The sequence below is a fragment of the Fukomys damarensis genome, unplaced genomic scaffold (genome assembly GCF_012274545.1).
Source record: "Fukomys damarensis isolate Sample0158 unplaced genomic scaffold, DMR_v1.0_HiC HiC_scaffold_5, whole genome shotgun sequence".
In the NCBI taxonomy this organism is placed as follows: domain Eukaryota; kingdom Metazoa; phylum Chordata; class Mammalia; order Rodentia; family Bathyergidae; genus Fukomys; species Fukomys damarensis.
In genome coordinates, this window is record NW_022900917.1 from 59,054,903 (window position 1) to 59,069,615 (window position 14,713).

Below are 14,713 nucleotides of genomic sequence, written 5' to 3' on the forward strand. Positions count from 1 at the left end.
AATATTCTCTCCATATTCAGGATGATTTTGGTGATTATACATCTTTTGAACTTTCATATTAATTTTATAAACCACATGTCTATATGTGTTTTGACTGGTTTTGTTACTGGAGGACATAAAACAACTCAACAATGTTGAATCTTCAATTCATGATCATATTATAGTTCTCCATTTGTTTGTTTCCTTTATCTAACACATTCATTTATTTAATTTCTTTCATCATGGTTTTGTAATTTTCATGTTAGATATCATATGCATCTTTTGTTAAATTTATTCCCAAATGTGTTACATTTTTGATGACTTGTAAATTTATTTTTCTTTCATTTTTCAGTAATTTGCTGCTAGTTGTATAAACTGGGATGCTGTGCTTATTTTCAGCAGCCTTGCTAAATTTGTGTGTTATCCTACCTTTTGTGACATTCTTAGGAGTTTCTCTGACTACATAATAAAATCTAGAAATAACATAGTATTATCTGTTCCTTTGCAATTCTTATGCTGTTTATATTCATTTCCTGAATTGCTGTACAAGCTAGAATTTCCAAGTAATTTTTGAGTAGAAAGGATATAGGTGTTGACCTCAGAAAGAATGTTTGGTGTTAACTATAAAGTTATTATTAAGACCTTGTTGTCACATAAATATTATTTATATTTTGTTGAAAGTGCTTCTTAGTCACAGGTGTTGAACCTTATTAAATGATTTTTATGTTTGCATTTGTTGACATTGTCATGAAAAATTTCCTCCTTCAAGAGAAAGTGGGTCTATTGTGTTTTATCTACTTTCCATGAAAAGTTTGAAATTATACCATTATTTCATGCTAAAGTTTTGAAATTTACAATTATATTTTACTGATATAAGACATATGTGATATATTTATTCCATAACATTGTATGAATCATATTTTTTCTCTAAAAGAAGAAAATGAGACAGAGAGGGAGGAAGAAGAAAAATCAGACCTCTATTTTGTTATTAACTAACCAAGGAGAAGAAAGGACAGTCCCATGGGAACATTTTAATCAACCTTGATATCCAAGCCCATGACTCAGGATGATTTAAATTGTCTGGGACAAGAGAATAGTTAACAGTCTGCAAAATGCCCATTATTTTTAGTTAGCAAGGGCCCACTGATTTAGGACCTTGTGTGACTCCCATAGGGCGTTACTAAGAAGTGATGTGGAAACTTCAATTCAGCATTATTCACCACCAGCTAAACACTGCAAGGTAAGTCTGTTAGCAAGGAACAAATTAAATCTTCATGTTACATAGCTGCCAATATATAGGGAATCAAAAACTCAGAGAGTTCAATGTGTTGTCATTATTTTTCTAAAATCACATATGGCAACATTGTTGCAATGATGTGTTTAATGTTACCACATAACAAATGGTAAGCTCTAGAATTTATTCTGCTTTATGGTAAAATCTTTTTATCAAATAAAGTCTAATCTCACCTGAAGAAGTTTTCCACTGCTGTACTTCCATGATAGTAAGGGGATATTAAGTAGACCAATCAATTCTTTCTGAAAATTTTTGATTTTTTTCCTGAGGCTAGATTAACAACAGCATATGTCTACAGGTTAGCTCATTGAAGAGAGGAACTGCTAAACATGAATAATTCTATCATGGAGGTTCACAGAACCATTCTAGTACAATTCCATGGGAAAATTATTCACACTGAGGTCAGTACCTACTAACTAAAGCTTTTTGCTTCACCGACACAAGGAGATGAGTTCCGCCTTTGTACCACATCCAAGATAAAGCTAAGGCGGAGGGGGCACCTTTATGCACTATTCTCAGCCAATCTTCTGTATAAGCAGGTGGAATGCACTCTCTCATAAGCAGAAAATCCAAGCGCCACTTCCCATCATAAGGCGTTAGGAGTCACAGACATGATGGAGGGGATGAGGCTCTAAAGTAACACTTGCGGACCTGGCAAGGTCCTCACAAAGGACAATGGCTTACTTAGCAATGTGAACAAAACCTACAGGCAGGACCAGATTAGGCTCTGAAAGTAAAATGTGTTAAGAGTTTTCTTTGAATACATATTTTTATTAACTAGAAATGTCAACAGAAGGAAGAGCTACTTACACCGGAATAGAAAGGCTCACCAGACACGCATATCACATCCTGCTCCTGGATGATCAGAATGTCTTTGGCTAGGTGCAGCCGGATTTTGAAAGGCTCCTGATTACCATCCTGCAGCAAACAAATCCCTGCCTTTGTCTTCAGGGGAAAAAAAAAAAGCAAAACAGAAAAAAAAGGTGTTCTTAGTTTTTATTTGTATAGCCTATTTACAGCAAAATATAATGTATAATATTTTAGAACTGAGGAAAATGCATTATAATGGGCCTGAATGTAGCAATATAGGTGCAGAGAAAAAGTATAAGCATTTTAAGCAAAGTAGGCATTCAAATAATAAATATTATGTTACAAAATCCTCACATTTGGAGAATAAGATTATAGAAGAAACACTGTGCTGCATTTGAAAAACAATGAAAGTTTGGTTTAATAGTTAAAATCTAAACATAAAAGCAATAGCCTTATTGGCATACAATTCACATTCCATAATATTTAATCTTTGAAATGTATAGTTCATGTGTTTTTAGAATATGCAGAAGTGTGCACTTGTTATTGTAATCAATTTCAGAATGTTTCCTTCACTCCCCAAGATACCTGCTACCCCCATTTCTTTCTGTTCCCTCCACATGCTCCAGATTAGGCAAGAACTAATTTACTTTCCATCTCTATCATAAGCATTTAGAGAGGGGAGGCCAGAATGGGGAAGAGGACATAAAAATAATTAGGATGAGTTATGAACATGCACCAACTCCCCATAATGAATGTAATCATGTACTGAAAACATGTACTAATAAAAGTCAAAGTAACAAAATTGATACTGGTAACACACTGCATAACATTTACTCTTCATTATTTTATCACTCCTTGCTGATATACACATATGCATGTGGAGAAACCCACCCCACAAACACATATTTTATACATATGAGGGGATGTAGATGGGGGTAAGTGAAATACCTGTTAACACAGTGAAAAAAGAAAAGCTTAACTGAGGTTCCAAAATGTTTTACTCCTCAATCTATGCTTTTATTTCATAATATTTGGGAATTGTGAAAGCAGACTGTGAACAATTTCTTGATTTGTACCATAAGCTTTAGACCAGCACCTTAGTAATCATTGAAGTTTGTGAATCTTGTCACTTTCAAACCACATGGGTGCTGTAATCCTCACCCAGAAGAATACATTCTCCCTCTGAGTGCATTTAACCTGCCCCTCTGTCGCTGGCACGAAAAGAAATCGGGTTGAAGCAGAATATCATCTTTGGCTCTCATTCTGAATGAAAAAGGCATCAGGAGCAACGACTACTGTAGAAGTGACATTTTCATTTGATAATCAGTGAGATGTTCTTAACTAAATGGACAAATAAATATTATGGGTATATATTTATCCATAATATTTGCAGTGCAATGTTCCAGGCAAACAATGCCAAGATTTCCTGGAGCATAATTTTCTATGGAGAGTACCAGGAATTTGTTGCTTTAGAATAATTTTCTGTAATGCTGGTAGAAATATATTTAGATACAAGAGCTTTCAAACATCAATCTGTAAACTGATATATCCAAGTGCCAGTATGTGCCATTTCCCCCAGTATCACATACAATCATATATTAGCCGGAAATCATTTTGTAAGAGTTATGTCTGTTTTTATGAAAAATAGAAGCTTCTTTAAGTGCAAAGACAGCATTCTTTCTTCATCCCTGGCAGCAGAACACAGCAGGTGCTCACTAAATCATGCCCACTAATCTGTCCTAGAGTGTAATTCAAGTGGATGTGTCTAGTAGACAAAAATATTTCAGCACAAGCAAATTAGACTTCCCTTACTCTAAAATATTATTTTGCTACACTTTCACAAGAAAAGAGTCTCATGCTCACTACGTGATCATGGCGGGGGGGGGGACATGCGGGCACTCTAAGTGATTTGAGGAGTGAAGACGTAAAATCATACATCAAAGCCAAGTGATGGTAATTGAGCGCACTTGATGATTTCTCAGTACACAGTACATTTTGGGCATTTTACCCCTAGCTGTCACAAATAATGCTGTTTCAACTTCAGGGTGACAGAGGGGCTTTTCGCTGAGAGCCCAGAAGTACATTATTGTTACACATCAGAGAGATACAAAAGATCATCCAGAGAAAGGCTAAAATTTCAAACACAGCCTTAAGGGCTCTCTCGGCTCCTTTCTAATGTGGCCAAATCCAGCACTGGCTTGAGTGATGTGTAAAATGTCCCCAAATTATTAGATAGTTCTCTAGAAAAATGGAACACAGTTCACGTTTGGGTACCAAGAGGACAAAATTTACAAAAAATAAAGAATGAGGTAGATTTTTGTTAGAGTCTAGTGCTCCTCATCCTCCCCAAAAATAGCTGCTGGGAGGAAACAGGAAGAGCTTGGAACAGACTGACATTCAAATACTTAAAAATTTTCAAAAGCTATAGAATTACATATTTCTACAATGAGGGCTTAGCTAGAACACATTAAGATACATTTCATCTCATACATTTATTTCTTTTATAAATATAGTGTAACATTAACAGAAAACCAGATATGAATTAGGCAACAGCCCTTCACCACAAAATGTTCCTACTTATGTTAAAAGTACAATATAAATAAGATGTAATGGACATCTGATATGAGACCATCATGGAGAGAAGAATTAAATATTCTTGAGACAGAGATTTTCAAGGAGGTGTAGCAGGTACAAAACATGTGCTTTGTCACAAAAATAAATTGGGGAATTGATTAGTAGAGGAGACAAAGGGTTTTTTAATCAAGAAAGGGAAATGAGCAAATCAAGGTGGGATGAAAATGCACGGCTCATTTGAGACAATAAAACAGAAGCAGAGGAAAAAGGAAGAAAGCATCCTTTATGTAGGGACTGCATGATGAGGCTGTGGGATGAGGAAGTGAGTCCAGGCCCTTTATGCTGTGGTAGGGGTTTGAAGGAATAGATAGGCCCTAGCCAAAGTTGAATAGTAAAATAACATGTTCACATTTATGTTTTATAAGTATATTTTTTCCAGGGTAGGAAAAGAAATTGAGGAAATTGGAAGGTGAAATATGGTTACTTTTGACAGAAGCCTAGACTTTGAGCAGAGAATGTTGGGAACTAGTAAACAGTTCAATTAGAATTAGAGTTTCTCTGGGAGATTAAAGAAGATAAAACATATAGTCAATTTCCAGGTTCAGTTGTGAGGAGGAGCTATGAGGCTTGATGAGGATTCTCACTATTGAAATATTGCCACAAATCCCTTTTATCTGTTTATTAATAGCAATACTTAGCATGTGCCAAAAATTGTGGTGCTCCCTAAAAATCCAGTGCAAGTGCAAGCACTTTCACAGAGGACAGGAGCAGGGTCCAAGAAGCTGCAGGTCAAGGCTGAATCCAGGCTACCAGGCTGCTCCTTGTGTTCTTTACCCCTTGCAATGGTTTCTCTCATTCAGAGATGGTCTGTGTCTTCACCAATCACGCTACAGACAATGACCATCCTAATGGGGCAGGCATTGTGGCTCAGTGATAGAATGCTCACCTAGCATGTGATCCCCAGGACCACAGAATAGCCCCAAATCAAAATAATGGAAATAATGTAACAAAAAGAATCTTAACTGAGTGTGAATATTTCTGCAAAGCACATCATCTTGAACCAGCTGTTCATCACAAGAAACAAATTAGCACCTGACCACTTTGGGACTAATAAAGAATTTTCCCCTAAAGCCATTCTACTTGGGGTCATAAGATGGTATTTGGTTGTGCACAGGTTTGCTCTCCTGTCCCCGTTTGTGCTGTGCAGCCTACAACAGTCTCAGCTGTCAAGTTCTCATGGTACCAGCAACACAAATTAAAAGTTACCTAAATCATTATTAGTCCCTAATTTTAGGATAAGAATAAGCCATTTACTAATTTTTGTCTTTATTAATATAACAATTAATGATTACTTGTTTCCAAATTTTATCAGCTGTGCATACATCACACATAAGTGGAGAAATGTGTGTGAATCATATAATATACTAATTTATTAAAAATCATGCATAAAACATAATTTTAAAGATGATCCATAAGAGTAATACAAGTCAAATACTGTTTTTTGTGCTTACTGAATGGTATCACCTACATTTCATAAATTTCACACTGCAGACCATTTGTGTAAAGGAATTAATAAAAAATTACTTTATTTAGTTACTTAAAAATAATATTCCTAAAACTCTACTTGTTGCCTGTGTTTTCTCCAAATCAATGAAGTGTAGTTGTGAATCTGTAGAAATTTACTTTTTACCACATAATTAAAGTACACATTTAACCTTGTAAAGAATTTAACTGAGTACCTAATTTAGAATTTTTAAAAGCAGACTGTTATCATCTAAAAGTAGACTGTCCATCATCCCTGTGCTGTTGTTTGATTGTGTTTCTTGTTTAGAGAGATTTTGCCCTCACTGATCATCAAATCATTTTCTCTTCACACAGTCAAGAGGCTTGTCCCTCGACTGATTCAGTAGGGTAGCAACAGACATTTCCCTTCAGCTTCCTCCTCCTTTCAGGTCCACACAGCATCTTGACACATTATTAGTACAAGCTTGCAGTACATGATGAATATATTCATTGTGGGTAGTTGGTAATTTGAAATGAATAATTTACAGTATCAAATGTAATAAACCAGGCAGAAGCTGTAATACAAATTTCAAATACTCTTGCAGGTACTTTTGTAATGTAGTTGTCAAACACAATTTCCTTTGTAAGTCTGTAATCTTTAGTAATTTGTGATTTATTATACTGAAACTTATTGTAGCTATAGTATACTAAATATTATTTCAGACAACGTCCTTCAAATTCTATTTTATCATTTGCCTCCCTTTCCTGGATTGCTCCTAATCCTGGCCTTTCCCTCATCTAAATTCTAGCCACTTTTCAAGTCCTAGTATAAGATTCTTTTTTATGTGAATCCTTTGGAAACCACTCCTTCTGCGGATGATTTCTCACTTCTTTCAGTGCCAGAGTTTCATTAAATAAATATTCACTCCAAAACTGATCAGTAATACATTTTGACATCATATTGTAATGACTTCAATAATACTTTGTTTTATATCGCATCATTTATTTTATCTCAAAATATTTTAATATTATTACTCTTAATTCCTGAAGGTAATTAATCTATCTGCCCAGCATAGCAGTTTGTTAATAGTAAAATTTCTTTTCACATTTGTTGATTGTATTGAGGTTCAGAAAATTATACTCCATGGACTGGTGCTTGGCCTGCTGACAGGTCTTAGAAGATGTCCCTGACCCTAGGTCTCTGTGCCTTTCCTTTGATAATCTCCCTTTGCAGACCAGGCATAGCCATTGTGCAGAATTACTGCGCCTTTCTGACTGGATTAGTCAAAACAGGAACACTATTGCCTTCTATCGTCTTCCGGAAATCTAACTAACCACAAAGACTAATTCATGTTGCAAGAAGGGAGACTGAATCCAAACACCATGTTAAGATGCAGGGTAACTTTGTCTGGGTCCTTCTGTCCTTCTGGTCCCCCATCTGCCCTAAGAATAATTTACTAGCCCTCCCGAATTGCCTATACCCCACTTCCCTCTCTCCACTGAGATTTAAGCTTTGGCTGCCTGTCCTTTAGTTTGAGTTTCATACATGGTGTACGGATATTGCATTTCTGCACTTTGTGAATTTTGTATGTTGTTTCTTGTTAATCTATTGACAGTTTATTTCCTACACTGAAATTATTGAAATTTCAGTGAGAAAGTGTTAACTTCTCTACAATTGAAAAACAATCAGATTATATTTCATTATAGGAAAACCTGAATTAAATGACACACATGTACTGATTATTAAAATATTAAGTAGCCATGCATTGCTTGGCAATGGAGACAGGTTCTGAGAAATGTATTTTTAGATAAGTTTGTTATATAAACATCACAGCATATTTATACTAAGATGCCTGTGACTTCACTAGATGACATAATCTATCATTAACTGAAATGCTGTGAGACAGTGCAAGGCTGGCTATGTTAAGACAATTACATACTACTTTCATAATTAGCCTAAATATGTGAGTTATACTTTAAGGACAGTTGATGTGAAAATGAAATATGGAGAAAAGACAATGAAAACATATTGGCTTATATGAATATATATATTAATTTGATAACATTTTTAAAAGCTGATATAATCATAATTATGTCTGGTTATGTGTACAATTTTTCTTCTAGAATTTATATTTTTCCATATTTTTTTTTTAGGTACCGGGGATCTAACTCGGGTCCTTGTACTTGCAAGGCAGGCTGAGAAACCACTAAGCTAAACCTCTGACCCCCAAAACCCAATTCTTTAATGAACTGCAATATTTTGTTTTCAAAAATTTAAATATTGCAATCATTGTTTTATATATTTCTTTTTAAAAGCCTATGTATTATGTATTAGATAATTAAGATGCTTTTAAATGGACATTATCTGGTCTGGCTTCTACTTATTTACCAACAGGAAACTTCCTTGCATGTATAGGGCAATATTTTACCTTGAATTGATGGTAATTTCTATCAGATTTTCATCTTTATTCCTTAGTACCAGTCAAGAGAAAAACAAATCATTTTGAATATATCTTTGACTTTGATATGATTTCCAGAAATGTAGTACTTTACAAAGAGGTTTAAACTTATTATTAGGAGTTCCAATCTGGACCCTATAGCTTTACTTCAACCAACTAATTAAACAGCACTTGACATTTCATAAAACCTCTCAAATTCTTCATGGAAAAATGATAGTTATACTAAATTTTCTTTATGGTTTCCATCCACTTAAATCTTCTACCATTACAAATATCAAGTAAACTTTTATTTTAGTCCATCTTCTGACACTGACTGTATTCAGAATGTTCTTTGTCCTGCTAACTGGACACTGGGTAGCAGACTTCATAAGTATTGTGCTGAGCGGTTTAGGTTTGAAACTTCTTTACTTCCTGCTGGGACAGAATCTAAATGATAAAATTTCTCAATGAACTTGTTGCAAGATGAAAAGAAACTTCCACCATGGAAACAATGGTAATGTGACCTTAGTAGTAGCCCCATTGTAAAATAAACCTTTTAAACCACAAAGTGAATTTTCTAGATATGGCAACTCAATATATCAAACCAATTTGTTTAACAAGATTTCTAGGGCATCTTATATCAGCCTTTGAAGTTTAAAATAAGCTTTGTAATAACAGCATTTAACCACTATCCATCTCTACTACATAAAACTTACATGGGTCTCACATGGGTGTCACTCACACAAATATTCACAGAATGAATGCTATGCTGAGCAAAAGAAAATAGCATTTTGATGAAAATAGAAAATGTGCTATGTTCAAAATTGAGTGGCCAAATAAAACTAGACAAGGCAATTAGAATTTAAGCTTAGATTAGCATAAAATTCTCTGAAATAGTAGTCTAATTAAGAAAAATGTATGAACTGATAGATGTTGGATTAATACCATAAATAAATTTATATAATCTAACCCTGCACTATTTAGTGAACCACATGAGAGAGGTTTATTAACAAATAACTGTAATGTAATTTGAAAAATTCTACTGAAAATTATGAAGTATAACTATACTAATTATTTTTTAAAAAAATAGGAATCATGGCATTAAAATACAACAGCAATTTATTGTTTTCCTGAAAGACCTGTTCTTACATTCATAATTTTTCATTGGAACAACTGTATTTGAACAGACACTTTTGCTCTTGCTGCAGAGGAAAATAATTCATGCTAGACATGCAAATACATGAAATTTTGCTAAAATAGAAATCTTCACAATGTTAACTAAAGTTTTGCCTTTCTTTACCATAGATAATCCATTTATGGTTGTTTTTGTAGAAAAATTACTCATACAGAGTGCAAAATATTTTCAACTTTTTAAAGAAAAGCAAAATATTTTTAATCTATGAATATTTGTATTTTACCTTAAGAGTGGAAAAAAACAAAAAAAACAATGCTTTGAAGGAGTCATGTTTAGTGAAAAAAGATAGCCTTTCTTCCCAAGTTGAAATGGTTAGGTTCCCCCAGGGCCTCACATCCACACGCTACTGAATGGTACACCTCAGCGGTCTTTAATATCCTTGAAAGAGTAATGCATCAATGTAACTCTCACTAAGGTGTAATGACAGCTCTACAGGGAATCTGAACTATTACCTAGTAATATTTAAATAACTTTGAAAAACTTAGGTAACGTTAATATTATCAGTTATAGGATTTTGGTGCAAAAGGAACCTTAGATATCATTTAACTTATAACTATTTATATGCAAAGAATTCCTTCCAACATTTCACTCCACAAAATCACGCAGTACATAATTGATGGACAGGAGTAATTCAATTATATTAGGAACGTTCCAGTCTTCTTAACGGAAGAGTTCAAATCCAAAGCTTTCCCAGGCATGTTTTGGTTTTCTAGCCTTACAGAAAGAAAGCACAATCTGGGAGTGAAACGAGCCCATCGCTCGTCCTCTGCCGAAAGCAGTGTTCCACGTGCAGAAAACCGGGCCAAGTGTTTCTTGTTTATAACTTGTTTTACTTATGGGAAAAGCAGAAATCCATTTCACCTACCTCCTCACAGGCGGTTCTGAAATCCATGTGCTATGGCACCTCAAAGGATGTGGTCTGAAAAGACAGAGAAACGGGAATCCATTTAGCACAAAATCCAGGCTAGCAGAGGACACCTATAATGTGTGAGAATGCGAAACAGTGGGAAAAGCAGAAATCCATTTCACCTACCTCCTCACAGGCGGTTCTGAAATCCATGTGCTACGGCACCTCAAAGGATGTGGTCTGAAAAGACAGAGAAACGGGAATCCATTTAGCACAAAATCCAGGCTAGCAGAGGACACCTATAATGTGTGAGAAGTTGCGAAACAGGCGCTGTTCAGAAATTGTGTTTACAACTGCCTGTAGGGAAGAAGAGCTTCACGAGAACTGACAGAGAAAATGAGGAGATGCAAAAGTCTCAGTCCCCAGCTATGTAAAGTATGAACACTCTGCAGACATCCACGGAGGTGGAATGCACCTTTCCACGCACCTCTCCACCCCTGCGGGCATTCACACACGATCTGTTACACAATTAACCTCTCCTCTCGGGTGTTTGCTCCTTCCCACCACTCATTTTGAAACCTGAGTTTGCAAGAGGCACAGAAACTTCACAAAGAGTAATTAAAAGTTGCCTTTCATCTGGTTATCTCTTGGAAAAAGGTTGACTAATCTTTTTCTTTTTAATTAAAAACCTGCGCGCATGAGTAATTCTCTCTGGAACTTAAAATTTTATTCACATCAACATGATGCAGAGAAGCAAACTAGTTATCTATGTAATATTAAAATAAGTCCGTGTATGAAATGTCCAGTACAGACATCTCTTAGGGAACACTGTAATATCTTAGCGATGAATATAGATTTGAATCATACGAGGATTTTTAAAAATAAATTCCTTTAAAGTGCTTTTTTTCGGGGTGGGGATTTAGCTCAGCGGTTCCGTGGCCTGCCTTGCAAGCCCAAGGACCCGACTTCAATCCCCGGTACAAAAAAAAAGGAATGAAGTGCTTAGTTTCACTTTAGGACAGACATAAGAAAAGTAGAAGTTGTCACAGAAATCGATACTCTTATACTACAAAATAAAATAATGCAGAGACAAAATATAGTGCTTAACTTAGACTTCAAAGTGAAATATGTGGTCAGTTTCAAAACTGAAAACTGTACCCCTCAAAATCAGTCTTTCTCTCAGACTTGGAAAGAGTAAACCATTTTATCCCTTTCTGCCATTTGTTTGTTGGATGACACTAAAAATGCTTAATCAGGAAAGTGCGGTAAAATAGAGTGGGAAGTGTCACCCAAGCTGTCACTGCATTGATGGATTATTACTGCTGGCTTTGAAGAAAAAAAAAAAGATTGGCGATTTTCAGTGGTAACGAACATGTCGTATAGTAATATATTAAATATTTTCTCTGAGTAAGCCTTATGGATTGTGAAATTGGTTTTATTTTACTGAAATTAATGTGGTTATTCCTTTAACCTAAAGTAGGAAATTTTCAGTATTTATTGAGTATATAAAAACAAGATACTTCTAAAATTAAATTCCACAGAAAAGATGTGAGAATGTCAACTAATTATCTAAAATCGGCTTTATATTTAATTTTACATACTAAATTTCAATTTAGTGTATGCATTTTAAAGATGTCATTATTTTTAATAATATGACCCATTTAAACAGAGTTTTTATCTATGCCATTAGCATTTTAGGACATTCTCTTTTAAAAGATTAAGCTTGTATTTGCTTTTGTCCAGATACTCAATAAAAGCATCAGTTATTTATTCAGAAAAAGATTAACATGAGATTCAAAACATTTTACTTACTAGGTACCACAATATATTTTATAGCTACACTAACACTAATTTTCTCAATTACAAATTTAAAAATAGTGAATTACATAAACTCATTTAAATGTTTTTTGCTCTTTTCTACTAATGTTTAAATTTATATAAAAATTGTGAAATTAACACAGTTCCTGTGAGCCCCATCCTTATTTTTCTCTACTACTAACATCACTATATGACATATAGGTTGCAATTAAAGGCATAATGTTGATATATTATTACTGCGTAAAGACCTGACTTTATTCATATTTCCTTTATTTTCCCTAGTGTTGTTTCTCCTTCTTCCTGTATCCCACCTAGAGCATCACATTATGAGTAGTCATATTTTGTCCTCAGGTGCCTCTTCACTCTGATCATTTCTCCAACTTTCTTTGTCTTTAATGAAATTAGTATTAATGGTAACTGGTTATGAAATACTACTCAGACACAAAGAATGAGAAATTAGAGTCATTTGTAGGAAAATGGATATATACTGAGGATATACTCCTAAGTGAAATAAACAAATCACACATGTTTAAACACCAAATAGTTTTTCTGGTGTTAAAAAGTGTAATGGCACATAAGATCCTAATGAGATAATTGACAATGTGAAATAGGAAGAAAAGGACTAAAGGTGTAGGGAAAGTGGGAAGGGTAGGGGAAAGGTAATAAGGGAAAAGAAAAATATGAGAAAATGAAAAAATATAAATAAAGTATTTGTAAATAGGGAAGGGAGGAGGGGGTGAAGGGAGGGCAGGGATAAGTGGAAAAAATGAGAATCAAGACCTGTCATGTTAAGGTACAAGATCACAATGATGAATGTAACTGTACTGTATACCTAAAATGTACTGATAAACTCAATGAGGAAAAAAAAAGAATTAGTGTATTTTCTTCCAATGGGATTATTCTATTTTTTTTCTTCATAATAAGACTGGAGTTACAGAGTAAGAGGAGGAAAGCAAAGATATAGATGCAAATGATAAAGAATCATTTTTATCCCATGCAACCAAGGCTACACATTGTCACTACAACATTGCTAACTTAATGACTGGAAAAAGGCAGTGTCCTTCAGATGCCCCCATTTTATCTCCATTAAACTAAATATGGGTTCTCAGTGACGTTCCACCTGTGATATACAAATCTTTGTAAAATCTTAATCTCCTCCTGCTTACTTGTAAATTCCTGATTGGACAATGAGAAATTTAGTTTCGAGTAACTTCTCATTAAGGTCCTTAGCTGTTCAATTGCAGGACGTGAGAATAGCCATATCAGCATCATCAACTCACACTCACATGGGAACCAAGCAAAGCAACTACGGTAGTTTGTTTTACCTCTTTAATTTTATAGACTGTTTGCATTATTACCAAAATTTCTTATGCAAGCCTCGGGATGTGGCTCAGTGGTACAACACTTGCCTACTATGTGAAAGTCCCTGAGTGTGACCTTGTTATGGCCTGTGGATAGACATCCTCCAAAAGCCTCATGAGATTATAGGTGGGACTTTTTCAGATATGGCTGGATATAAAAGATATGATGCTGGGATTCAGGATGTGTGATTACTAAATCAGTCCACTGATTTGTTTGGCATAGTTCAAAATGTGGATGATGGGAAGGCCCACCTGGTGTGTGACTGTTACCTGCCTTAAGAGACCAAAAAAAGCCTGCTGTGGCCACTTGTTGCTTGCTATTTTACTACTTTATAGTGTTCCTGCCTCCTTCAAATCATGAACTGTTTCTTCTCTGTGATGCCTTTCTGCCATGCCACCCTGCCTTTAAGCCAACCAGGTATCACCTGGAATCTCTACAAAAGATGAACAAAGTAAACTTTTCCTCCCTTAATTTGTAGACATGGGGTATTTTGTTTCAGTAACAAGGAAAGTAAATAAGGCAATCCACAGCACTGCACCCTCCACACATACACACAAAGGCAAAATTATGGCAATCCAAGTGACAAATAAGAAGTGGCCACATTCTCCCTCTGGCTCTCTCTACCATTTCGTGAGTAAATCACAGAACATGGTCTGGCCCCAGAACAAGATATAGAAAGCAAAACTCCTCCAGTGACCCACAAGAATACAGAATAAGGCATAGCTACCCTAAACCCTTGCCTTTGAATAGAGCTGCTAGAGTCGTATTTCACACCTCTGAGCAAGACGAGTGCTTCATATTTTTGGTAGTTAGCTTTTATGCTACTTGGCTAGGGTATCCAGTTATTCTGTCAAGCACTAATCTAGGTGACACTGTGAAGATACTTTGTAGAT

General features: G+C 35.1%; 1 protein-coding gene across 1 annotated transcript in view; it reads right to left on the reverse strand.

The window, feature by feature from the left end:
- The window catches only part of Sntg1 (syntrophin gamma 1), a 783,297-nt gene that overhangs the window by 316,827 nt on the left and 451,757 nt on the right, over positions 1-14,713 (reverse strand). Inside the window, exons 3-4 of the mRNA XM_010622657.3 lie at positions 10,659-10,712; positions 2,084-2,218 (exon numbers count right to left, since the gene is read on the reverse strand). Coding sequence (XP_010620959.1) covers positions 2,084-2,218; positions 10,659-10,685 — 162 coding nt within the window. The 5' untranslated portion in view covers positions 10,686-10,712. The remainder of the gene's footprint in view (positions 1-2,083; positions 2,219-10,658; positions 10,713-14,713) is intronic.